The sequence below is a fragment of the Ambystoma mexicanum genome, chromosome 10, assembly GCF_040938575.1.
Source record: "Ambystoma mexicanum isolate Mex_15411 chromosome 10, UKY_AmexF1_1, whole genome shotgun sequence".
NCBI lineage: Eukaryota > Metazoa > Chordata > Amphibia > Caudata > Ambystomatidae > Ambystoma > Ambystoma mexicanum.
Genome location: NC_090932.1, coordinates 1,483,019,840 through 1,483,047,543, shown reverse-complemented (window position 1 = coordinate 1,483,047,543; position 27,704 = coordinate 1,483,019,840). Strand labels below are relative to the sequence as shown.

At 44.2% G+C, this 27,704-nt stretch overlaps 1 protein-coding gene across 2 annotated transcripts in view; it reads right to left on the bottom strand.

Annotated features, from left to right (window-relative positions):
- Nucleotides 1–27,704, bottom strand: part of PSMD9 (proteasome 26S subunit, non-ATPase 9) — a 113,976-nt gene that overhangs the window by 21,613 nt on the left and 64,659 nt on the right. Inside the window, exons 2-3 of one of the 2 annotated variants that reach the window (XM_069619591.1) lie at nt 21,421–21,523; nt 3,959–4,152 (exon numbers count right to left, since the gene is read on the bottom strand). In XM_069619591.1, coding sequence (XP_069475692.1) covers nt 3,959–4,152; nt 21,421–21,523 — 297 coding nt within the window. The remainder of the gene's footprint in view (nt 1–3,958; nt 4,153–21,420; nt 21,524–27,704) is intronic. The other variant, XM_069619592.1, reaches the window with a different exon arrangement.

Here is a 27,704-nt window from a genome sequence, read left to right as displayed (position 1 = left end):
TCTTCAAATCACTCATTCACATCATAGAAACACATGGTTAGTAACTACATTTCGCACACGCACAAGTCTTTTCCATTTATACAGTGCGACTTTTCAAGGAGCCTGAGGTTTCTATGAACCAACTTATGGAAGTGTTATATGATGGCATTCATAGGGTAAGACGCTGGTGTTCGATTTAGGTCTCAATTTAATGTTGCAATGTTTGGGTGTAAACAATCACCATGACTTTGTGCAATGTTTGGGTATGCTTAGTTGATGCTTCTTGACCTATCCACGGCCTTTGACACCATCGACCACACTATTCTGAAATATATGGGTCATGCAGGTGGTTCATGTATATAAAATGTCTGGAGTGGATGAATACACATTGCTTTGTTATAGATCATCCCATATCAAAATTAATGACCATGTCTCCCAAACAGTGTGGTGTACCCCCACACTTTTCAATAGTTATTTGAAACTTCTTCATGACTTATTCTATCAAAATGACACAGACGACAATCAACTTGTGGTTCCATTGGATAAGGACCCAGAGCCCAATACAGCCCATATACAGCACATTTCTGCATGGCTGACAATTGGCTTGGATGCAATCAAGATAAAACCGAGATAATGCCTGTTGCCTCATACGCACTACGTACTCGCCATCTGCCCACACTTTGTTTAAGCAGAACATAAAAAAAGAAACCAAAGTTAAAACTCAAGGGGCAATCTTGGATTCTTCTCTGACTTTAAACCCTCAAACAAAAAAAGGTTCGCAATCCATCTTTCCAAGTGATGTTCCTGAGGCAGATTAGACCGCTGCTCTCAGAGAAATATTGTGCAATTATTGCTCAGGCTATTGTTGGTTCCCCTTGCAATATTGCAATGCCCTATATGCTGGGTCTACAGTATCCGCTTTGCGTAGGCTGCAGGTAATCCAGAACTCGCATTTTTACAAACACCCGTAGCCCATATATCTCCTCTATTAAGAAAGCTCTACTGGTTACTGTTGAAGGCACGGATGGATTTTAAGCTTCAACTATACCCCACAAATCCATATATGGCTCTGTCCCTTGCTTTAATCAAAATCGTTGACAGCCACCCACCCCTTTCTATAAACTGCAGGGAGGGTTTGCAGAGGAGTGAATGGGAAATCTGAATAAAACGTGAGGTTACCAAGGCAGGAGGCAAGTCGCCCACTGGAACAGAAGATCCGAAACCGACAATGACCAGAGGTGCCTGTAGACCCTTCCAGTAACCGTGAAGTAACCACTGTTGTCCTGACCGTTTTCTTTTACACAAAGGAGCTCCAAAAAGCAATCAGCCTCAATACGAACTGCAGCTCGAGCCATATCCTGAGTTACGGTGACCTTCCAGAGCTGCAAACCGTGAATACCAGGGGCATCCGACCCATTTGCAGTGCAATGTCTTTGAGTGAACGAATTCTCCCAGAAATTTGGCAAGCTCCAGCTGGACCTACAGAGGCACGATCCCACTCATCCAAGACCCCTCACCAGAGTGCAGGACTGCAGAATAGAGGAAGATCAACCGGGTGGTAACTGTTCTTTGTTGGAGCTGATAAAAAGGAACCAAAACCACAGATTGATATGGGAGACCGACAAAATCCTTGCAGCGAGTCCTTTCTCACGACTGCTGCTGCGACATCCGAGAGTTCTTCCTTTCATCACTAGACCGAGAAATCAAGAGACTGTTTCCTACTAAAGCATTTTTATTGAACTAAAGAAACCTGGAGGAACTTTGCCTTTTCTGCTGCTGCATAAGACTTTTGCCACCATCCTACACAGACTTTGATGAACTCTTGACTAGTTAAGGATTGGACTGCTAAAGCAATACAATCCTTGAAAAGTTGCTGAGAAATAGATCCCTGCTAATACTAAACCTATTTTCCAACTTTTCCTTCCCACAGACTGTCATTTCACTGTAGTAAATGTGATTGTGCCCAACTGCTATTTTAACAGTAGAACTCTCATTACTGTAATTTTCTGTAACAATTGTAAAAACAAGCAACTACTATTGAAGCAGTCACCTATGAAAAGCATTGGTGATCTTTCCCAGGTGTATTGGATAGTCTAAAATAGTATTTACCTACCTTCCCTTGAGTATATAAAATAAATGTAGATTTTATTTAACTCCCAGTGTGTACATTTCTTTGGGCTACTGTATTGAATGGGTTCATTGTACTTACCTACAGCTCACATCCTCTAATAAGATGTGCCTGGTTGCTCTGCCATGTCATCGCAGGGTTTTTTAACCGCGATTTGTTTAACGAAAAAATCCATCGAATTTTGTTTAAATTATTATTATTTTGTGGGGGTGTGGGGTGGGGGGGTTCGCCCGCAAGCCGCCCCATTCCCTTTATCTTTTTATGCATTCCCAAACACCCACACCATACATATCATTGTCTAATGCCCCCTAAAAGATTTGATGGCTTTTTCGCTAAAAAATGTGCAGTAAAAAACCCAGCGAAAAAACATCCTGAGATGAAAGGACGTCATACCGTACAGACTTGCACTACGAGTTGGGGACCTGTATTTACCAAGGGATAGTTTTACAGAGTCTTACCTCCAAGTGGACTTGAGGAAAACTCCCCTAACAGCAGGCATCTGGGACACTAAAAAGCCACATCTGGGAACCTGAAGTCATTGAAAATGGTAAACTGCTGCTTCCCTTGGTCTCGGTTAGGTCAGAATTACATTTTTTGGAGTGCTGCTCCCCCATTTAATTGGACCCCTAAACATTTTTGCTTGGTCTCCCTTTGGTTTCTAGGATCGCAGACTTCTGATTGTAGTCAGAGGGACTTCTACTGAAGACCTCTTGCAACTGCAACCTTTTTTCCTCATTAAGCACTCCACTGAGACTGCACTCCTGCATGTCTCCAACTTTCTCTCTAATGCTCACCACTCCAAACTCTCCTCTATACTTGGTTTGGACCTTTCTGCTACTCGACACGGTCCACCACTCCCCTCTCCTCCTCACTGTCGAGGACCTTGGGTTCGTAAATCTACCTGGAAGGTCAATGCTTTAAAATGTCAAAATTCGCAAACCTCTTACCCCACCCCTCTCCCTGTTCGTCACCAAAGGATCAGACCTTTTTGACCTCTGCTCTTCAGTCTTTATACCCTTGCCCTATGAAGACTTAGCTCATCGTTTGGCTTTCAAGATCACCAGTTTGCTGATGACACTCAAATAGCTGGTCTCATTTACTTTCTTCACCTCAGGAACAGATTACAAACGGTCTCTCTACAATTCATTGGATGGCTTCTAAACTCCTCAAATATGGAAGTCATCTTTCACTTGGAATCCAATGCTCTTTTTCTCTACTCGCCCTGCTCCACTGGAATCAACTGCCCATAAAAATCAAAGCCAACCCAACTGTGGATCTCTTTAAAGCTCAGTTTAAGCTTCACATACTTGCTGCCCTATTCCTCCTACCTGATCCCCACCACTCCCTCCAGTGATGGTTAATAATGCAATTTTTGTATATTTAAAATAGTACCCCTTTTTAGTTTGAAGGTCCTCATTAGGTTAATGTTACCTTTAAAGGCAAGTCACACATTTTCTTGCATATATTTCCGTTTGTTTTGTCCCACTTTTTTTACAGCCCCATAAAGGCTCGCCACTGTTATCTTTGTGCTTTTGTACAGGAATTTTTGTGGAAATGCCTCCACCACCATCTGTAAATATGTTTTTGTAAGCAATATCTTAAATTATTTTTATCAAGATTAATACATATCAAATATAAAATTAGATATTTGAGTATATAAAGGTATGCTTAGTCCGACTCAAAAGTCATCTAACTGGTGAACTACTAGCAACTTCACAAAAAAACTTGTTGTCTACCCTACCTATGCCCTTTTTGCAACTATGGGCTGATGCCAAGGCCTGAATGGTAAAGAGTGTGTTCTAAGCGACCAAAATCATAATGGGAACCCAAAAATGATTATTGAAAACTCACTGATGTGTTAGCTGGGGAGCCTGGAGTGACAGCATCCACTTTAGCAAAGGGGTGTGGTAGGGTTTCAGACTTGCTTTGCGCATCTGCTTCAGCCTCCGCCTCATCCTTCATGCGCTTTTCTTTCTCTCGAGCATGCAGTCGGTGTAGAGCTTCCTCGATCTCCTTCATTATCTCCTTGTGGTCATTTTGTAAGCCTGCAGAAAACGGAAATCAGTGTTGCAGAATTGTGAACAATACAGATGCGTGGTTCTTCGTACAGGGAACTATTTAAGAACATCCAATACACCATATTTTTAGAACTGGACAACTTGTACTAAAAAGGTGAAGTGTTATGCTGTGTGGTTATCTGAGAAGAGTTTATTATTTGGTACAATCAGGCTACCTTACAATTACTTGGAAGTTAGGGTAAAACATGAAAATGGAATGATGACTGGATAGCCCGGAAAGGAGGACGTGCATTTTCGGTTGCAGCCACCAAAACGTGGAACGACCTGCCCCTTCCCCTGCGGGAAATCACGGACCACTTTGCTCTCTGCCGTAAACTGAAGACCTTGCTTTATTAGTAACAGTAACTCGAAAATACTCATCTCTCCAGTTCCATGATGCCTTTGGGCGAACGTGCGCTAAATAAATACTGCTAACATAACATAACATAGCTTTACATCTTGCTGGCCTCAATCTATCCAGAACACTGTAAAAAGTGTAAAAAAGAAAAAAGGGTTTCTGTTCAATACAAAGGACCAATTGTTTCAGGAAAACTATGAAGGTTGCCACCAATAAGAACGATTATCGTTTTGCCCCTTTCATCAAATGCAAGAACCGCAGAGACCTGGGGATTCACATTGGTTGATTTTGCACTGTTATTGCGCAAACCCTCCCTAGTCAGAAAGGACTAGAGAAACAGGTTTGGATGGTTAGTTTCTAAATCTTACACCGTTTCTATAGTCCTCTTGAAGTACAACGGTTCCAAAGCTTCCAACCAGACAATTTGAGGGACAACACTCTCAAAGCACATTTTTTTCAGAAACTAGCAATATGAACTACACATTGTGTGTCCTCTCTTCAACTGTCCAAACACATGACGCCCAACCAGACATGATTTCAATCTTCAATGGTCCGATTGAAACACACCTCTATCTTAATGCGTCATCCCTTGTTCTAACGCATGCGATAGGGTAGGTATTTGTATAACACACTGTATAGATAGTGTTGTAAATGTATGGAGGAGTTAACAATGCTAATATGTCCAAAGGGTTCAATAAACATGTAGCATTTGTATTGTGGATTTATAAATTTGAGCACAAAGGGGTTTATTGTTGCTAGGACGGACACCAAACAATGTACAAACGGTATCCTATTTTATGGTTCAACCTATAATAAAAATAGAATGTGGAATCAACCGCAACCATTTTCTGTAACTAGCTCACACGCGTTAAGGGAACTACGGTAAACTTAATTTAGCTTTAACACACAAACACCAAAGCATGGATCCAGTTTAGGCGAACAATTGGTCATTGTAGCACACACAGGAAACATTCTGAATCAACATTAAATTATTAGTTGAAGTTAGATTAAGGAAAATGCAGTGTCTAAAGGGTATGCGCCCCTGCTTTTTTATCACGTGCCAGCAGAATTGGCTATTTCAGCTAAAATGACACATGCAAAGTTACCTACCAACGAGAGAGAGAGAGAAGTTTGGTGTACCGAAAAACATGTAACAAACATCTGTGAGCAGAGTAATAAATTAAAGCACAAAAGTGGACTCGACATTAGCAGCCGGTCGAAAGGGCGGCTGGGGGACCTGCGAGGAAGATTAAACTAGCAACTTCCTTTCAGGATGTTTTATGTGCGACTGTAGTGGGACTGCAGTCGCTCGCTCGCACTTCGCAGTCGAATAAACAGGCAGGTGTCTGGTGCACGGCAGTTCAATTAGTACTCCAGGACAAGGCAGCACAATCCAGGAATAGGGCAACATCACAGCGATCCCATAAGTCACAAGGTCTAGGCAGCACAGTCTGGGAAAACCGTCAGAGGTCTGGGTACACAAAATATATGTTCAATGTGCCAAACAAACGGCAAAGGGACTAGCAGAAAAGACCATTTATTCCCAGTCATGCACACAGAATGTTGATTCAGCAATGAATCCCAGGCATTATTTCATGCATCTTGCCAGATCCAATCAAGGCGTCTCTTGAGCTCTGGGAGATGGGGGGCGGGGGCGACAACGGGGCACTTTGCATCCATCGTAGGGACTCCCAAGGACACATTGCAGAGTTGCATTGCCATTGAATCCCTGAATAGGGACTCACTGGGGGGGGCTTGGGGGGCGTAGATTGATGATCAAGTAGTGAAAGCAAACATTCCAAGGGATTCGCTTCAGGTGCATGTTAAGATGATTTTCTGCCAGCCATTAAGGTTGGAGAAAGTGATGCCTGTGTTTCCAAACAGGAATTGTGTAAGTGTGTATCAGATTTTTGTTGTTTTTCTTTTTTTTCCCTTTTTTGTGCCTCTTCGCCCCATCTTTCTATTTGCACATAACGATTGGCGCATATATACAGATTTGCCTGAGAATAGTACATGGATGCATAGAGCCAGGTAATTGTGAACAGTAATACATATCCATATCCATATCGTAGGGTGGGTTAGGAGGCAGGATACTCACTACCAAAAATCTAAAATGGTATACAGTGTTTATATTGAATCATTTTATATCGAATACTCTTACCAAATTTAAGCGAATTACATATATAACAAATTGTTTTGTCTTGAAAGTTTCAATATTGAGAACATTTGAACATTTAAAAAGTTAGTACAATATATTGTTTGTCCAGTTGGTGTCGCCATTTTGTCAATTTTTCCTATTCGCATGTATTGGATAGCGTTTCCTTGGAGTTCCCTTTTTTGGATGGATTTCTTCGGCATGTTTTGATGGATTTCTCCAATTTCGCCCCTCAGAGCGGATGGAGTGTTTCCTTGGAGTTCTTTTATGGATAGATTTTTGGGTTTTTTCTTGGTTGGATTTCCTTATTTTCCGTGTGTGTGCTCTGTATCCTTTTTTGGGTTTTCGGTGGATTTCTTGGATCTTTATTGGCGTTTAACCTTTTGTGTTTTTCCCCCCATTTTAACTCCCACCCCCCTCCCCCTCAAGACTTGGGCCTCTTGGCTTTTCGGTTCAATGACGATGGATTACACCCCTTTGGATTTGGTTGTGGAATTTTATGCATGTGGTTTTTTGGTTATCTCCAATTTCAGCATTTGCTGTGGGTTAAGTCAACATTTCTGTTTCCAACAGTTTATATTAAAAGCACCACTGTTCAGATAGGCACTTTTATTCTGTTTAGCAAATGCCAACACACAGTACTTTAGTCTTCTTTGATTGTGTCGATATTTTTCTTTGTACTTGGGTTTTTTCACTCGAGATTACTTGTGCAATTTGCATTTTTTGATGCGATTGTTCGTTTTTGAAATGTTTCATTTCTTGATGTGATTTTTTTTAAAACATTTAAAAGCAAACAAATTAGGTTTGCACGCTTCCAACGATTGCTGCATTTCATTATGCCACCCTTCTAGTTTATTATTGGTTTTTTGCATGTTTTTGTAGTACAGCAGTGTAAGAATTCTATAGGTTTTTGGCAAATCGGGGCCTTGTACGTGTTCCACTTCTAGGTAATTGTCCATCGATTCAAATTATTTTAATGTTATGCTGAAATTCGATATTGTTGTATTTCGCTATACCCCTTTCGTTGTATGAACTGTTTTCATGTAGTTCATAGCATTTCGACATATGGTTTCGTTATATATTTTTCAGTATACATTACTCTCGATATAAAGACATGTAACCCTTACCCTTCGATCCCTTTCACCATGCCAGCCCCATACTTGCTGAGGTGTGAAACTGCCCCAGTTTCCGATCTCATACCACCATCAAAGGAATCTTGAACTACAATATTGTATCAGAGATGTAAGAGAAGGCAAGGTGGGGAGAAAAGGTTCACACAAACCCCAAAAGCGCAAAAATTTCAAATCTTCAAGCAACGCAAAATACTGTGGGTCCAGGAAATGTTTACTTTCTTTAACGCACCCGACAGTGGGCTCAGAAAAGGCTCTGGATATTAGTAAAAAAACTAAAATCAGACAGAAAGGGAAACCTGTTCTTGTTGAACTATTAAACATCTCAGAAACGCTCAAAAAGAAGATACAAGTTTGCAAATCGATAGGGGCTCTAATCAAGAGGGGTGTGTCCACTTGGACATATCCAATTAACGACAACCCTGGAGGTGGGGCTGCAGAAGCAATACTTCAATTTTCATCTACGTCTGGGACTAGGCAGGAGCAAGTTCCCCCGCTCGATCTCAGCTCAAGCTAATGGACCTGGAAGAAGCCCTGTTCTTTGGGGGCCCTGCGCTCGTTTCAGTCTTCATTTATTACTTTAGAGGAAAAAAAGGAACACAGCGTGAAATAAATAATTACCGAGAAACACCCATGATAGAGTACAATAGTACAATAGTAAAGAGGGTGACGTTTACTGTTAGAATGTATTCGTATATCAACAGAAGAGAGTAACCATCTTATGCCCTCCCCCCGAACCCCCTTAATATCACCCGTTCTACATCAGATAATAGCTATGGGAAGGTTTGTGCGAGTGATTTGCCCGGGTTGGCTAAAGACCAAGAGAGAAATTGATCTTGCCTTAGACACAAATAAATGGTAACTAAATCCAAACGCCAAATTTGAGGGCATCCTTGTAGGATCATGGAATACGCACAGCTCCCCCCCCACCCCCCCCCCATTTACCTGATCCGATAAGTTTTAATTTGGTTCAATATGACATTTCCCTACAGGAAATCGGGCTACTAACACCTCTGTTACTAGATGGCTACTCATTTTGAAATCCGGCTGTTAAGGGCCAGGAGATGGCAGCAGGGCTTTTGGTAGGTGTTCGTAACAACCTTTGTGTCTCCCAACAGGAAATTCCCTAACCCTTTTATTCAAGCAATCAAATTACTATGGGATCCATGTGCTTCCCTGTGTATGGGCCATTTCTATTAATAAATGTATACTGGAGCCCAGCTAGTGTGAACCAACAAGTATTTCTGGATGCTACAGAAGAAGTTTCGGACAGGTGGTTATTCCACCCCAGGTCAAATGCCATCTTAAGTTGTGGAGATTCAAATGGTACATGTTTTGACAGAAACACTTTTTTTTTTTTTTTTAAATGAATGGGATCCATTGCTCCCCTTCAATCAAGGGTCTGTTGTCACAGTTGCCCTCAGTGGAAACCTGGGGAATGCACATACTAAGCGGGAGTTTGGTCTACGACATCCCTGCAAAGTGTTTGTCTCAGAAAATATCTTTTCACAAATCTACAGCTTTCCGAATTATTCAGTCAAAACAGAGCGATCATTAGATACTTCAAATAGCCTGGAATTTCCAGGTCCTAGGTGCCCAAGTGTGTGGCGAACTTCGAAGTAAACCCTGGGCCCAACAGACTTTTGGTGAAGTTTAAAAATGTAATACTGTTTTGTGCTCGGCCATAAGTAACTCTAAGGAATCCAAACTGAGTCCCTCAGTGAATTATGTAGCCATTTTGGGTGGCTTGTGAAACCTCTTCCGATATAGGGAAAGCTCATTTTAGACTTCGACATACCTTTGATTGGGAAATTAAACAGAAAAAGTGATAACTCAGGACGAATATAAGAGCAATTGGCCAAAACACCAGTGTTGCGAAGGTGCCGGAGGAGAAAAAACGGAACCCACGATATAAAAACTGGTTACAGTGTTACTTTGAGGAGGGGGGGAGGAGGGGGGGAAAATAGCGCCCGTTAACCTGAACTGTGATTCAATATTTAACATTCAATAGAGATGATGTCCACCATCTCATCAAAAAAACGTGCGTGCCCCTGGTTCAGACGGACTAAATAATATGATTCTTAAAAACTGTTCAGAGGTTTGGGTCAAAGCCTTATATACAATCTTTAAACAAGTAGGGATAAAAGCGCTCCCCACACTTCATGGAAAACTGAGGCAGTTGGTAAGGGTTTATTAGTTGGGATATAGGGGGCGGCCAAATACAAAGAGACACAAAGTAGCTGATTTAGCATAATGACAGAGATGAGACAGCCTTATGCTGAAACTTAATCACTGAAAGGAAGACAACCTTCTCTAAATCACGAAGGAGACACAACATTTCTCCTAACAAGAATGCTAGCTAACCTCCCGACCAATTCTAAAAAGCTCACCACTCCTCACACACCTCTCACACACTAACCAATCAATAGCACATCTCTTAAAACAGCAGCAACCCGCACGCACTTAACCACACCGCAACAACAAACACCAGACGACAGACTCTGGCCCGAATACCACACCAATAAGCTCAGCGAACGGTGTAAATCGAACTGAAGCTGCCAACAGTACTTCACAGCTCCCTTGCTCTCCTCCAAACTTTGTTCTACTAACACACCCTAACCTACATCCCTTTTGTTTCAGATCCGACAAGCGCCAGGGGACCACTCCGGTGGTGATATATCCTGTAACATAAACATTAATCCCAAATACTGCAACCCTATTGCGTTGTTAGACGTACCTGGTAGAATCTTTGCTTCCTTAGTCCTATCCCAATTGAATGAATGGGCAACAAGAAATAAATAATACGTTAGATATTCATCAGGCAGGCTTTGTAAAGAGATCTGGAACAGCTTTGAATGGCTTTGTATTACATTTCTTGAAAGAAAGAGCCGGTCTTGAAGGGCCTCTGGTTTATCTAGCCTTTACAGATTTTGCCTTAGCATTCGATAGTATAAATCGGGCGCTTTTATGTAATAAACTTTTAAAACCGGGCTATCCAGCTTACCTAGTGGCGATTTTAATGGATCTCCATTCCGCCACCGCCTTACCCATCAGGTAAAATCAAGATAGCAATTAATCCAAAGAACTTTTTGACAGAGGTTTAAAAAAAAAGGGGGTGTAGGTTAGCTCCTGCCCTATTTAACCTCTTTCTATCGGACTTTGGAGAAACCTTACGAGAAGCCAGATCCTTTCCTCCACGTATTGATTGCCATGCAATTAATTTGCTTCTATACACAGACGATTTAGTTCTGACAGGCCAGACCGTGATAGGTATACAGCATCAGCTTCACAAATTGCATCCTTACGCAGTAAAGAACCGTCTCTCTCTGAATGTGGCTAAATCTGAAGTGTTGGTACTAAGGTGAGCAAGAAGCTAAGAGAAAATACTGTATACAAATGGTACTTTAACAATACTACTGGACACTGTGGAAAACATTTCAGGGTTTATTTTGGAGAAAGGTTTTGTACCTCACAAAGTGGGTGTCCTGTCAAGGTCATTCGTTATTAATTGGGTTTGTTATCGTTGAAAGTTATGACACACTGGAAGGTACTGTTCTTATTTAGGTAATGCCTGCTACCGGAAGCAAATACTTTATTCTGTGTCTTAAATGAAGAACTGAGGAATAAAAAGATAAGCTGCTGTTACTCTGGGAGGAGCAGTGTATACATAACAAATATTTGGACATTACACTGGATGCGTAGATTAAGAACCCCTTGGCAGTACAAACTTTGGTTAAATTACTGGACCATTAACACGGCAGAATGTACACATTTTAAAAGGTATTTGATCACTTTAATAAGGAGACAAACCCTTAAACACAATTCCTAATTATTTAAACACATTCCCAAATGCTGTCTGGATAAGTAACTTTTTGAGATGGTGTCTTAATCCATACCCCATACCAATAAAGTCATGGGTGCCAGTTTCAAGCTGAATAAAAGTGCCACTAACTGCACAGTCTGCAAAGATACAACCGTAATGGAGACCAATACAACATGTAGTGGTAACTTATCGAGCGTTCAGGGAACTAAACTACATTATAACAGTTTTCTGATGCAATATCGAATAATGATCCCGATCATAGGCATGGTGGGCCATAGTGTTAAGGGGGTGTCCCATTGGTTGAATCCTTGCTACGGTAACGTTTTTAAACGACTTTTCTTTTTTAAACATTCTTTATTGACATTTTTCAAGACAGAAAAGAACAAACAAAAAACAGTACGATATGTATAATAATTGAATATATGTCTGCAGGATTAACAAATTGTATTTTATTATTAATGATTTGTGACGTTTTATTGACTTTAATATATTATGAATTGTATACGACTTCTTTTTCCATCTAAAATTATTTTGTGATGGAACACTTTTGTGAAAGGTCTGTTTTCAAGCCAACCACAAAAAGAATTATATAATATATATGTACATCCAGCCTCCAAGAGGGTTACAAAGACAGGTGTTTTTGCATCATACGTTGGCCAATCATTCTGTGTTACCCTCAATCAGCAGAAGAAGACTACACATGTGTAAGAGGACGGATGACATTTCTCCAGAAACCAACAGCAAGGAACTGCTGGACTCCATATCATTCCAGCTTCTTCAGTAGACCAGACGGAAATGCACCAATGCTCCCTTACTTCGACTAAAATGGACCAGCTGTGTTACTTAACTACAGGACTCCTTGTTCCCTGAAAAGACGCAATTGGACTTGCAAGGCTCACCTCGGCGCTGGGGCACTGCATTTCTTGAATACTAGCAGCGGTTAGAATCAGTAAGCCACAGCTGCTCAACACATTTTGCATCATCTTTTACGGCTTGGAGTTATACTAGGCTTAAATGCTGAACTAGAGGTGCTGTCTGGGCAGAGAATTGCTGTACTTGGTGCTGGAGAAGAAAAAGTATTTCTTCCCTACTGTTTGCTGCGGACGTGCATCAGAGTGGATCTTTAAAATATCTCACAGTCCACTGAGCTGTGTAGCGGTGCAGCCTGGGCTGAGGTGTGGGTTCAACGTTCGACATTCAATATTCTACTTCTGCTGGTAAGCTCTCACAATTGCTGAACCTAGCTGTTGGGAGGGGGCGCCGACTTTTCCTCTCTACTTGCACATGTACGACCTGCGGATTGGCTCTTGCAAAATGCCCCAGCTTTCTGGCTTTAAGATTATTACGGGTGAGGAGCTATTGACAGTTGCCAACTTTCCACTTGCCCCTTCTTCAGCAATCTTAAAACTATGTCTATGTATAATGTCCTTTGTGGGGCAGTATTGTCGGCTTGCCGCCGGCCGATGTGAAGGCTCCCCCCAACCCCAACTGCAATCAGATGTCACCCTTGTTAAAGCCCCTACGAACCATCCACTCAAGAAGATTTCTACCATTTCACCTCTAAAGGGAGGGTGGTTGCTCAGCTGGCACAGAAGGGTGCTTCTTTGGTGGCTTGGGCCAATACTATCCAGGATTTGGTTGACTTGGCAGAATGCAATCTGTCAGCAAATGAAGAGCTTAACGCAGTTCAGCGGACACGACGCCCGAGATGGGACAAAGATATGTACCGGACTTTGGCTATCTTATCTACTATTGGATCTTCATCTCCTTTTGTGCCTTTCAGACAGCTCTATTGCTCCATCTATGCCGAAGAATGAGCGTGAGGTCTCTGGTGCAATCTCTGACGGAGATAAATCAGTGTCTCTGCATTCTGGTCTCTCTGTATGAGAGTCTAAAAACAGAGGCAAAAGCGAACTCTGTGCTACTCGAATCTGTTCAATTTAAATTTGATAATATTAAGCTGCACCTGTCCGCAAAAGAAATTCAGTTTAATCAGACTCTCTGTAAACCAAATGTGCCCCCAACAATTAGGACAGAGAACAGTTTGGAGCCGAAGTCCTGTGGCTGTCCTCCAGCACCGATGATGGAACCCTGTGCTGTGGTGATTGAGGATATTTTGGTCTCACGGGCCTCTTACCCTATGAGAGAGGACGAGAATGTGATTAGGGCAAATGCTCAGGAGACAGATGCAGTTATAGACCCAACGACAAAAAGTACTATGACCATGTAACGAGAGCATAGTTGTGCCCCACTCCATGCAGGCAACTCCTTCGCTCACTGAGGTGGAGTCGTCTCCGGAGTGGAGGAACTCCTTTGCTCCTATATGTCAACATTTGAAAAGGGCGGATTCATTTAAAACGGAATATTTAAAAAAAAAAACAACGTCCTCCATATAATTTTAATAAGCAAATCTCTAGTCACTTAGTTTGGTTAACCGGCGGTGAAAGGGGCCCTTCTTAAGTCTGTAGGTAAAGACGTGGAATTTACACTGCCTACAAGTTTGGCTTCTGCTGTATAACCAACTGTTCCTTCGGCATCTGTGGGTGCAACTTTAATAGTGGCTTATCTACAATCTCAGCCCTCGTCCAGGCTCATCTCTGGGCATCCTCCATTTATTTTATTGGACATGTGTATGGTGCCTATACACAAATGTTTCCAGGTGCCACAAGGCAAGAAGGTGGGGAGGACAAGGGAAATGAAAGGAAAAACAACAACAAGAACAGAAGAAATATATGTTGGCCTTGTGACAATCCTACTGTGCAAATGCATGTCAAGGTGATATGTACGGGGGGGGGTGTGCTACAGTTGGGGAGCCCTACGGGTGCCCAGGGAAAGAAAGAGGGGTGGGGGTGAGTGCAGTGGACCAGAGGACTGGGTCGGAATAGTCCAGGAAGAGATGCCCGAGGGCAAGTACTGGCATAGGAAACCGGCAGGGACTGACAGGGGGGGTGGTCTGGTCCCTGTAGGACTCTGAAGGGACCAGGCCCCGGTCTCAGCAGCCGGTGGAGAGCTTAGTGTGGGAGGGGAGGGTGAGGAGGAAAAGGAAGGTCTCGAGAAGTTTCCAGAACTTAAGACACGGCTCAAGTCAGAGGGGGGAGGGGCTGTTCCAGAGGAAGGTGCCAGTCAGGAGAGGGATCTACCTCGCACTCTCTGCTTGGAGAAACGTTTGACCTGCAGAGAGTTGGAGCCAGAGGATTGAAGAATTCTGGCTGGGCGGTATTTCGGGAGGGAAAGCTGGATGTAGAGAGGTCCCAGGCCCCAGACAGCTTTGTGGATGATGTAAGGGTTTTGAATTTGATCCTTGCAGTCACCAGGAGCCAGTGGAGAGATGCAGTCCCTGGGCTCGAGGCCAAGGATATGTCTTGCAGTCCTATTCTAGATTAGTTGGAGGGGTTAAGGGAGGAAAGAGGAAGGTTTAGGAAGAGGATGTTGCAGTAGCCAAGCCTAGAGAGAACCATGGCTATGGCAACATTGAGCTTCATGGGAAAGGGGAGGAAAGGTAGAACGCCCCTGAGGAGATGAGGTTGGAAATTGGACTTCTTGGCAAGGTCTGATGTGTGGAGAGAGAGTGGAGTCAAATAGGATCCAAAGGTTTTTTGCCTCACAAGTGGGTGAGGAGAAGAGAACCAAGGAGTCTGGCTAGAGAGTAAGGCGGATCTCTGTCTTGCTGGTATTGAGGCAGAGATAGTTGGCAGAGCACCATGCCTGAATAGCCATCATGATGATGGAGGAGGATGATGATGTAAGAGAGCTGTGTGTCTGCATAACACTGGAAGTGCGGAGTGTAGGTGGAGATCAGGTGGGCCAGAGGGCCAGGTAGAGGTTGACGAACCATGGCGTTGGGATAGAACCCCCGAGAGGTGCCACAGGTAGAGAGTGAGGTGAGGCAGAGAAAAGGACCCATTTGAACTCGGGAGGGTCTGTTAGAGAGGAAAGAGGTAAGCCACGCCAGTCCCCTGTACGTGATGCCGAAGGTATCACGGAGACCGTTTGAGGATGCAGTGGTTGACAGTGTTAAGAGGAGAGATAGAGGAGGATCAGAACAGAAGGAGAGCTGCAGTCCAGATTAGAGAGTAGGTCTTCTCGGGTATTCAGGAGAGCAGATTCAGTGCCTCTAGCTGCCCTGAAAACGAACTGGTGGTCATGGAGTCAGCCAGCCATTTTGGTGTGAAGGGTAAATTGGGGGGGGGGGGATGAACAGCTTCATGAGTTTGCCCAAGAAAGGGGCGATAGCGATAGGTCGATACTTTGCCGGGCATGAGGGGTCAGCAGACTGCTTTTTTAATTTTATTTTATTTATTTATTTTTTTTGGAGGGAGGGTGCACAAGGGAGTGCTTGAGGGGTTGAGGGAAAGGGCATGTGGCAAAAGAGTGGTTGCAGAGGTCAGTCAAGGCAGTGACGAGAATGTCGTCCTTGATGGTTCTGGAGGAGTAGGGTAGCACCTGTTTAGAGGAGACTAATAGAACGGACAACTCTAGAGATCTCATCTGGCGCAATGGGAGAGAGGGAGGCAAGTATGGGGGGCGGGTCCGAAGAGGTGAAAGAAGGGAGGGGGCAGGGGGGTAGGGAGCAGATGGCAGAGGACAGGATGTCAAGAGTTTTTGAGGAAAAGTGGAAGGCTAGTGCAGAGCATAAGGCCTGAGAGGCAGGAGGAGAAGAGGAGACTGCAGTAAGATTGGTGAATTGCTTGCAGAGTTCAGTCGCACTGTTCGTGGCTCCAGAGATGCAAGTTTGGACATGAGCTCTTTTCTTGGAGCAGATGAAGAGACAGTATTGCCTTTGGAGAAGGCGGCAGGCCAGTTTGTCAGGAGAGGAGCTAGATGATTGCCACTTCTGTGCTGCCACGTTTCACTTTAGTTTCAAAGCAGCTATGTCAGAGTCGTCCCAAGAGTTGCATTTGGAGGCAGGCTTAATGCGAATCCTCAGGACAGGGGTAAGGATGTCCAGGGTGTTAGCGATAGAGAGATGGAAGTTACATAGGACAGAGGAAGGGGGAGAGACCAGAGCAGGAGACAGGCAAGGGATCAAGGAAGAAGCAAAGGCAGTGACGGACAGACGCTTCATCAGTCAAATGACAGAGAAGGAGACTGGCAGTGCGGGGGGAGGAGACTAGGCAGGGGAGGTCAAGGAAGGAAGAAAGAGGGGTATTGGGCAGGGGTCAAAAGGGGGATGTCTGACGGGATGAGGGCACCCTGCAGAGTGGGTTGGGTCTGAGGGGAGGATAGTGAGGGAGAGAGTGATGCAGAGGGGTCATAAGCGAGTGGAGGTCACACCCTGGAGTCGAGATGGATGTTGAAGTTCCCAAGGAAGATAGGTTTGGGGGAGGAGGAGAGGTCAGCCCATTTCGAGAGGAAAAGGGAGGAAAGACTGGGGGTTCTGTAGATGGTAGCAAGAGTCAGAGAAATAATGGGAGACAGCCAGCCTGTAGACTAGGCTGTCAAAGGAAGAGTGGGCTGGAATGGGGATGATGGAGGCAGGAATCCACTCCGGATGATCAGAGCCACTCCCCCGCAAGATCAGGAGGGTCTGGGGTTGGATATGATCTTGTAGCCACCAGGGAGAAGAGTGTCAAAAACAGTGACGGGTAATAAGAGTGACAGAGGGTAGGGGGAATATGGCAGCGGGGAGCTGGGCATCAGGCGGCTTGGAACGTGGGCTTTTACCAGCGGTTCAAGCCCACATTCCTAGCCATCCGATTGGCTGCCTACCCCCGCCCTGGTGCAAATTGTGAGTGTTCTTTCTGAGACTAGTGATCCTTAATCATTATAAAATTCTTAGTCTACACTTTGGGGGGGGGTAGGGTGCCCAGTTTGATGGGCATCTCAACTTGGATATCCAAAGAGGCGATTTTATTGATTTATATAGGGCCGACAGATCTAATGCGTATCTCCATTCGAAACCTGTATTTGAGATTGTATTGAGGGAATGTGAATCCTTCCGTGCACTGGACTTTGATCGGTCACACTATGTTAAGGATGAAGATCATCTGGAATTTAGGGGGGGGGGGGGAGAAAGGGAATGCATTGGGGGAGGAAATCTAAGCCCTTAAGCAAAGAATGAAGGAATCAGAAAAGACAAGCGATTGGTTGTGGTTGTTCGGTGCAATGCATCGTAAATAGAATATCTACTTCTCTCGCGATGGCTCAATCCCGCTCAATATTGTCTTGGAGTACCAGGGGACATTGCCACCTATTCTCAAATCCCTTGGTAGGTACTCTGCTTACAAATCACATGGCCGTATCCCTTCAAGAGTCTTGGTTCTTGGAGCCTTCCATCTTTGACAGTTATGTAGTGATGTCCCAAACCGGGAGGCGACATGGGTCGCCCGTATGGTGGTCTAATAGCCTTGATAAGATCTGGAGTGGATACGTCTGTGATCAAGTATTGGAATACCTATTCTAGCATTTTACTAACACACATGTCCAACTGGAAACACAATTTTACATCTACTGATTATAAATGTGTATTGGCATGAGAGCATGAGTGCATTGGCTGACTCTGAATTATCTTTCTGAAAGCTGGCGTGGAATGCATGAATCAGGGCCATATTGTACTGCTGGAGGATCTGAACTCTGATTGCATCAATACTGAAAGTGTGGGCTGTGATGGTGCATGCTACACTAAACATAATGGTTGGCTGTGGTTGGACAACCTTTGGCTCTATCCCTTGTATGAATCAGTGCCTGGAGAAGTAGCAACAAGTCCAACGTGGTAAAATCGGAGGGCACACTCGACCATTGATTATATTTTTGTAGAGGGATAGCTGCATAAGAACTGTACTGGGTTGGATGTTGTCGCCTCCCCTTTTAGTGACCATTAGATGCTGCAGACCAGATTTGCTATTGGGCTAGTGCAGGATAATTATCAGGGTTTAACAGAGTTGCAGACTACTTCTTTTGAGTGGAAGCATAACATCTTTACGTCCACTAATTTTATGATCGTTGTGAGGGATCCAACTACTTCTTGTATTCGATCGAGGCATCAAGGGGTCATGGCTAGACATCCACATTTATATAATGTGGAAGTAGCACATAAAAAATGCATAATGCGAAGGTCAGTAATGCATGTTGGGGAAACGGCTAGATCTTTGACTAATAACAGTCGTTTGTTTAAGGGACTGTGCCAGACCTATAGGAATTGGCTCTGAAAACAGGCTGGATCTTTACGTAATAAAAATGCTCAGGCTTTCTGGCGAGAATGATTGGGCGAGTCATTTTCAGGACTTTATACTCTTGGCCTGAGGACGCCACATGTTTTGATCTGGCTTGGGACACAGCTGACACAAAGCGTCTTGTTTTTTGACTATGAGAATGTATTGGCTGCCATTACGCATATTAGCTCCTCACGTGCACCAGGACCCAATGGACTTATTCATTCTTTGCCTAAACAGGATCCAACTGCATGGTCGATAACTTTGTCTATCTTGTTCAAGATCTGGTGACTTCTGGATATTTTCCAGCATCCTGGTCGACGGCATACATAGTTCCGATTTTTAAAAGGGGCCTTAGATCTAGCCCAGTGAACTATAGGCCTATCGCCCTATTGGAGGTGGACAGTAAGGTGTGTGCTTTAATCCTACTGTCCTCTTTTGAGGCGTGGGCTATCGAGGCAGGCAAATTGGATAAATGGCAAATCTGGTTCAGACAAAATATGGGTCCATCATTAAGCAGTCCAATTGTGAGGAGTATTCAACAACTGACATGGGAAGGCAAATACAAATCGGTTTACATTGCGTTGACGTATTTAACAGCTGCTTTCAACGCAGTTGACCGCAATTTATTACAGCATAAATTAAGCTCCTGGGCAATTCCATCAGGTCTCCTAAGGTTGTTAGCTGGCCTGTACACCGACTCCAATATCCAGGCACTGCTAAATCAGTTTGGGGCCATATCCCGCCAAATTAAGACCCATTGTGGCATCAGGCAGGGTTGCGTGTTGCCTCCCTGCCTGTTCAATCTATATATGGTGGATCTGGGTATTTAAAACCATCAGCCTTCATCACTCTCAAATTCAGCCATTTAAGACCACTGTGGTTAGTATAGGCTGATGTATTAATTTTTGACTGCACTTGGTGGGTCTAAAGCGTATAAACGCCTTCACAGTCTCTGTAGACAGACAATCAAAATATGGTGAAAACTACATTTTTAAAATGCACTATGGTTAAGAAATTGTTTGTTCCGTTGGTATATAGGAGCTGACTTTGTGGAGGGAGTCAAGTCACTATTTATCTGTGGTTTCTGCTTCTTTCTAAACCTTCCAACAACATTAAAGGAGTGGTTAAAAGATCATGCTCTCGCACTTGTGAATCAATGAGGGCAAGTCGATTCTCATTATGGTGGGTTTTCCTTGTGGCCTGTATTAAATATTATGATGGGAAGATTATTCCTAAAATTCTCTATGGTATTGATGTTTACTCTTTGGCCATTTTGGAATACCTACCATCTCTGGAAACAATGATGTGGAGAAGAGCTCTGCATTTACCTAAATCTACTGCTGTTGACTGAACTGGGTATCGTTTCTTTGAGGTCGTGGGAAATTGTCTATGGCCTAAGAAATATTTTAGATTCCTCAGAAGATTTGTTGTATAAGGATTACATTGGAAACTTACTTTTTCTTGGCTTGGAGAGGCCTATACATTCTGTAGTGATCTCCTAGATGAGATGGGTAGCACTCAAGATCTTAGATAACATAGAAAAGAAGTCACTATGTGGCATGTGTGACTTCGCTCAAATTATATACGGTTAAGTTGATCAGATTTAATGCAACAGAACCTTGAAATTCGGCAGATGTGGAAAGTCACGACCTGTTAACTCAGCGCATTCCTGTTGATGTCCCCCATAATGCTAGGTCATCCATATTGGCATTTTGAATGTCATTGTGAGTCCCTTCTCTTACAATATGCATGTGCTCATGGGCTTTGCAATGGGAACACGCCGAGTTAAGCTGGTCATGACGTCCCACATATGCTGAATTTGAAGGGTTTTGTTGCATTAAATCTGCTCAACTGAACTGCATTTAAGTTTTTTTTAGTGAATTTCAAGGTTTGTTATATCATAGTTCTTTTTTACAGGCTACTATCTGGCCATGATCAGTGGGCATGGCTTTTGTCCGTGTACACTGTAGATATTTCTTTTGGACCCACTAGGCAGCCACGGCCAGTACCCAGTGTATATTTTAAAACACTACTAGGCCATTAGCTGTGTCCACTTTCCACCCCCCCTCATCTCACTTTAGCCGAGAAAATTAATTTTCTTTGTAATCAAATTTTATAAAGTATTTATTTTTAAGAAACATTTTTCCCATAACTACGGTTATCCTAGGAAAGCAGTACAAATACTGGTGGTGATTTGTAGACAATTGTTTGCATAATTTTTGCCAAGTCCGTTAGACGAGTCGAATGTCATTAGCAATACGTGATTTGGGTTTCCTATGTAATGTATCGTCATACGCAACTATAGCACGGCGACCGCTGCACTATAATATATGCCATGGTATGACACCCTTTATAGATCAACCCAAATAATGCAAAACAGTATAGTTTACTACCCAAATAGCCCGCACATTTCCTTTCCATGGATGATAAATAATAACAATCATTTCACAGCTTTGAAATACACCTTCATGTAATACCCACCATCAAATACGACCAGGCACTCTTAAATAAATGCATATATTTCATACTGGTTAGTTTTCATGGGATGGCAACCATGTTAAACACCCCCCCCCCCCACAAAAAAAAGTCTCCCCTTACTATTAAACGTAAATTGTTAGCATTTCAAGATAGCTTACAAGCAATGTTGTGCCGTGCAGTACGAACTTGATAAACATCAATATCTGCCCTTGGATAGCCTTCATCATCCACCAAAGGTCCAGTTAAACCAACAGATTTCTGCTGTGAAAGAAAGAAATCAAGATGTACTTAGAAGATGCTTAATCACTACACATTTATAAAAAGGAATACATTGATGGATTTCGACCCTCCCCCCTCCCGAGCTGTAAACTTCAAGCACCTCAGCAGAGATTCCTGTATGTTTCGTATTCACAACAGTTTCATACACACATTACAAGAGTTATCCTTAACTCAAACACTGAGCCCTTTGGGGATCTTGCATAACAGATGATGTTCATGGACATGTATCCGAAAACGACCTTCTGCAATGGATGACAGGAACAGCAACCGGACTAAGCAACAGATGGGATTCTTTGAAGATATTTTTCATCAACACATGTCTGCCCACAAGACTCCAATCGGCAAACTGGAAAAATGGACTCAGTTGGGCAGCATTGCCCCTGCTTTTATTTTAAAAAAAGAAGAACCTGGAATGGTAATAACATCACAACAAAAAATCCTACTCACTGACCAACAACAGCCCAGAACTAACAGTGCAGTGTAGCATTAAGACTCCATAACCGGAGTCCTCACTATTCCCCCAAACAATTCTCCTCAAGAAAGGACTATACTCTTTGCTATGCTGAAGTCGCACAATATACCTCTCGTAAGATGCTGCTGAACGCAACTAACATGAGTGGAAATCTGGCTCCTCAGTGCACCACTAAAACTTAGGACATCCGCTCTCCTCTCTCCCGGCACCCCTCTGGCCGCCTGTCCCTATCCTCCTCCTTTCTTCTCTTTCTCTACAACACCAGACGATATTTATAGACAAGTCCGATCTATGAAGTGTAGTCCAAACAGCTGCTCCCCAGCTCATCCAGAACCATATTGACACCCTTGGCCAATTTGTGCACTCACTCTTTCCTTTCACCACTTTTTCTTTCCCCTCTCTCCACAAGCACACTCCCTTGTGAACCCCGACCTTAAAAAGCCACCTGCCGATCCTAACTGTCGAGCAAATTAACGCCCGATCGCCATCACTCCTTTCCTGGGCAAATTGCTGGAAAAGCTGGCCATCTCCCAGCTTACTCTCCACACTGAATCTGTTGGCTGTCTCCATGACCATCAATCTGGCTTCAGAGCAGCCAGAGTCACAGAAACTACTCCTGAACAACCGTGAAGATCTGCTCACTAATCCGGATTCCAGCCTTCCTTCTGTCCTCATCCTCCTTGACCTTTCCTCTGCATTTGACACAGGCAATCACACCATCCTGATCATCGACTCTGTGAGAACTTAACTTAGGCATCAGAGTGGGCTCTCTCCCTCCCTCCGGCCCACATGATCTCTACCTTCTCCTCTAACTTCCAGTGCTAGGAGGATGACACTCCGCTGTCTTTCAGGTTCCCCACGGCCTCCTCTGCTCTCCCGCCCATTCCTGACCATCTTTCCCAGATTCAGGATTGGTGCGCCACCAACAATCTCTGCCTTAATGCAAGTAAGGCAGAGATCCTTCTCATTGGGACCCAAGCTCCCTTTTTCCTTCTTTCACTCTGGCTGCCCTCATTGTGCCCTCTTCCTTTGCCTTTCTTTGAGGCAAAAACGGTGTCATCTTCGATTCCACCCTCACTTCTCTCCTCACAGACCTTGCCACGAAGGCCCACCACCAGCTGCACCACCTCAGAGGTATTCTTCCTTTTCTCACTTCCAACCAGAAGCTTACCGTCTCCAGAGCCCTAGTTCCCTCTAGGCTGGACTACTGAAACAGCCTCTTTCTTAATCTGCCCTCCTCTACTCTCCACCATCTGCAACTAATCCAGAACAGGACTGCAAGACTTGTCCTTGGCCTCCAGCCCAGCCACGACATCTCTCCAGCTACTCATCAAGGATCAAGTACAAGACCCTCTGTATCCTCCGTAAGGCTTTCTGGGGCAGGGCCAGCAGTACATATATATATATATATATATATATATATATATCTTTCTCTTTCCTCCCCCGCTTTCCCTTTCCTCCCCCCTCTCCTCCCAACACACAGCAGTCTTTTTTAATGGATCCGTCACAGTGTGTGTTCGTGTTGTGTGTATGTATGTGTTTTGGTTGGGGTCACAACAGGGACTCGGGGTGAAACCCCTCCGAATATAATGAAAGAAAACACTAATTTTAAAGCGCTCAAGAGAAAAACCTTTACAATGCTGTTTTTATGATCAAAAGAAAATAGGGCAATGTAAATCGGTCTTTTTCTCTTGAGACCTTTAAAATGATGTCTATTCACATAGAACCGCCTCAACGCCTAAAAGATTGGAGATGGTAACCTTATTGGTAAAGACAGCACCTTTGAGGATGTTCTCGTCACCCTGAATTTTTGCCCATAGACTGGTAACCATCCAATGTACCAAGGCTGAGAAGACCCTCGCTGACCAATCCCTGCTTGACTCATGCGCCAGTTCACATTGTTGCAATGACCAATAATAATATACTAAGCGGGTGGTCGCAGGTGGACCTACCAGATACTGTTCAACCAGAGATATATAGATACTATATGTAGTTTACCTCACCAACCAACCAGTCTGCCTTAGGTTTTTGTGAAATAGTCACATCTGACATCATAACCCTCCCCCAACTCCCCTATTAACTGTTGACAAGCCTTTAACCAGTGAGCGAGCATTGGAAATCTTGAGATTTCCAGGACTGTCCCGGTTTGTGAGATCTCTTAATAGGGTTTGTCATACTTCTGGACTTTTCCCATTTTTGGGTGTGGGGGATTTCCCGAGAACCAGACCTCTTGCTTTTAAATTGGGGAATGTCCCCACCCCTCCACTTCAAGTGGTAGCAGAGGACGGTTTGCCAAAGACCCCCAGCGATCTATCTTTTTCTTCCTGCCGCGCACCTGAATGAATGCTTCGCGACCCGCGAGGACCAGATTGTTATTCATGTGTGAACTGAACTGAGATGGTCGCCAGGAACACCCTTGGAAAAATTCCTGCCCGCTCCCAGTGTCACACCCAGCAGACCAGAAGGTGGAGTGGCAGATTGTGGGAGTGACGTTGTCCGAGGACTACGGCAGATCCACAAAATAAGTATGAGTACAGCAATCGGACAAATACAGGCAGGAGGGAATTGTTGCATTGTGACTTGTCTTTTATGTTGTCTTTTATGTTATTTTTTTTCAAATAAACATTAGATTATTCAGAATTTACAACACATCAACATCAGCATAATATTTCCCAACAATACAGGATAGTAGATGGAGCAAAGACAAGTTTATTCCACAGGTGATGTTGTTCTATGCAGTTCCACAGAGGGGAGGCAAAGTGCCAGAGCCTGTCCAGTCTCGTGCAGCAGACGTTTAGTCCATTTTGCCTTGGAGCCATTGTGTTAATGGAGGCCTCCTGGTGAGGCTTGGGAACTTTTCTGCATAGTCCAAGAAGGGCGCCCAAGTGTTCAGGAAATTGTTCAGGTTACCCGAGCGGATCGCCGACACCTTTTCTGCCACTACCATTTCCCAACACTTTGACCACCATAGCAGGGCCGAGGGGCCGTCCTCGTTTTTCCAGAGCCGTGCCATTGCGACTTTCGCAGCTAATAGGAGATGAGTGCATAGTCGTGATAGCTGCCCCGAGAGTGGGAAAGCCCCCTCCCCAGTTTCTCCCGGCAGTATAACTCCGGGATCCCACTGGATCGCCATTCCTGTGATTGCACCTATATGGTTTGTTACCTCCCTCCAGTAGTCCTGTGCTTTAAGACAGGAACAGACCAGGTGATATAGGGTACCCCTAGATACACAACCTCTCCAACAGTCTGGGGATATTTCGAGGTTGGATATATTTAATTGGTCTGGGGTAATATAGTACCTATAGCAGAGCTTACACCCTCCTTCCCTGTTCATAATGCACTGCAACCTTTTGTGCTGCCTGGTCCAGATCTTTCCCCATTCTGCTATGTCCATTGCTTGGCCTAGGTCCCTCTCCCAATCGAGCATATATTTTTCTTTTTATTGGGGTCTGTTCTGTCCAGGAGGAGACAAGCGCTGAAATTCTTCCCCTTGTGGTTGCTGACTGTAAGGATAATTCAGGAGCGGTTAAGTCTCTAGCCCCCTTTTCCCTGACTGTTTTGGGGGAGATCCAATTCTGCAGCTGAGCGTAGTGGAACCTCTCGGATTCACCCACCCCAAATGGTTCTTTGGATATTTCGAATATAACAGGTTAATCCCTCTTCTAGAAAGTCGGATAGTGTTTCCAGCCCTCCCCAAAACTAGGTGGGAGGCGGGTATCCTGGGGTGAAATCAGGGTTATTAGGTGCGAGTGGTCCCATGGTGCCACTGCAGCCCCACTTCCGCGCTGCAGCCCTCCAGCTGCAAGTTGTCGTCTTCGTTGCTGTGAGGGGACCTTGATTTACCTGAGATTTTATCGGTGGTAGGACAGGGGAACTGGACACCAGGCCTCTTCTAGTTGCTTCCAAAGCGGCTGGCCCATTGATTGTACCCATGTGTATGCGTGAAACAGTTGTGCTGCATGTGCATATCTAGCCACATCGGGGACTCCCAAGGCCTTCCCCCGGAGCATGATCTTTGCTATTCTGGGTTTCCTAACCCACCCCCCCCCCCCCCAAACAAATTTCTGCATGTTCTGTTGTGGGGCGAGTAGTTCGCTCTCCGGAATGTGCACCAGCAGCGCCGCACATTGGTAGATTTGTCTGGGAACTAAATTCAATTTCACTGCAGATTTTCGCCTGAACCAGGAAATGTCTTGCCTCTCCCAGTGCTTTAGGTCTCTTCAGAACTCAAATAGGGGCGGGAAGTTACTTGAATATAACTGGGAGGTGTCTTTAGGGATCTGCACCCCGAGGTATTCTATTGCGGTCTTCGCTCAGGGGATTGGCATCATGGGGCGAAAGTCCAGCTTTTGTTTTTTGGTGAGGTTAATTGCCATAACTGACGATTTGCTCAAGTTCACCCTGAACCCGGATACCACCCCGAACTCTGCGATCTCCTCCCAAAGGGGCTCCAGGTACGTGCTTGGCCTGGCTGCAGTTACCAGCACATCGTCCACATATAATGCAATCTTATATTCGTGCTCCCCCCGCCCGTGAGGCCCTTTATCCTCAGGTTCCGCCAGACTCCAATGGCAAAAGGCTCCATGGATAAGGCAAACACCAGAGGAGAAAGGGGGCAGCCCTGTCTCATTCCCCTGGTTGTGCCTAGTGTTTCAGATCTGGTGCTATTGAACCAGAGCTGCGTGGTGGAATCCCGTTTGATCCCGGGCAATGGGAGATAGCTACTTCGAGTAGATTTTCCCGTCGTTATTCATTAGGGTCCTTAGGAGGAGGGCAGTTCTGGGTCTTTCCCTGGCCTATGAACCAGAATGGTTAGCGATTCTGCCATTGACTTAGTGACTGAGCCTGTGGTTAAGAAAGAGTTGAATAGGGCCTCTACTTGCGGAACTAGAACAAGTGCGTACGTTTTATAAAATTTTGCGGTCAGTCTGGGCGCGGTGCAGTGTTTTTCTAGCGACTTAATAGCTTCGATTATTTCTTCCCTTGTAATGGGGGTTTCCCAAGTTGACCGTTGGGTTTCATTTTGGGGGTTGTTAGGGCAGAGGTAGTCGGGAAGATGCTCAAAGGAGGTGGGGTGCCACAACATGACTGTGTACTGGAGGACCCAAATAAAGATATATTGAATCAACAACTGAATGAAGTGGAGGGCAGCCCCCCCTTAAACCTAAGCAGAGAAATTCGTATGGACTAATGTGGTGTTGTAAAATGGTATTCATAATGTTAGTATATACAAGTAGTCAAAAAGCATCATGGTTATAATGTCAAAAATGTCTTTACGATGTGGTAAGGTGGCAAGGCACAGAATGGACAATAAGAGTTTCTGTATACAGAGAGATAATAGCGCTGCCTAATGCCTTTAATGAAAACGCATGTAACTGAAAATGTGGCTAAAATGAGCAGAGTATGTAGGATGAGGTAATTTTAAAGTTGAAACCTTCAAGGGTTGCATGCAGTTAGAAACTTGACTAATGGGCAGAACCTAGACTCTAAATTAGGCCCTGTCTGGAACCTTATCTGAAGAATCCAGCTGCACCAATTATAATTGAGCAGAGCACCAAAGAAGAGTCAGGAATGCATGCTAGAGCGTATTTCATTTTGAAGGTTTAGTTTGATTAAAAATGAATTGCCCAGTGAGCTAATGCGAACGATAAAGTGGTCTAAGACTGTGCAGGAAAGGTGGGGGCAAAGTGC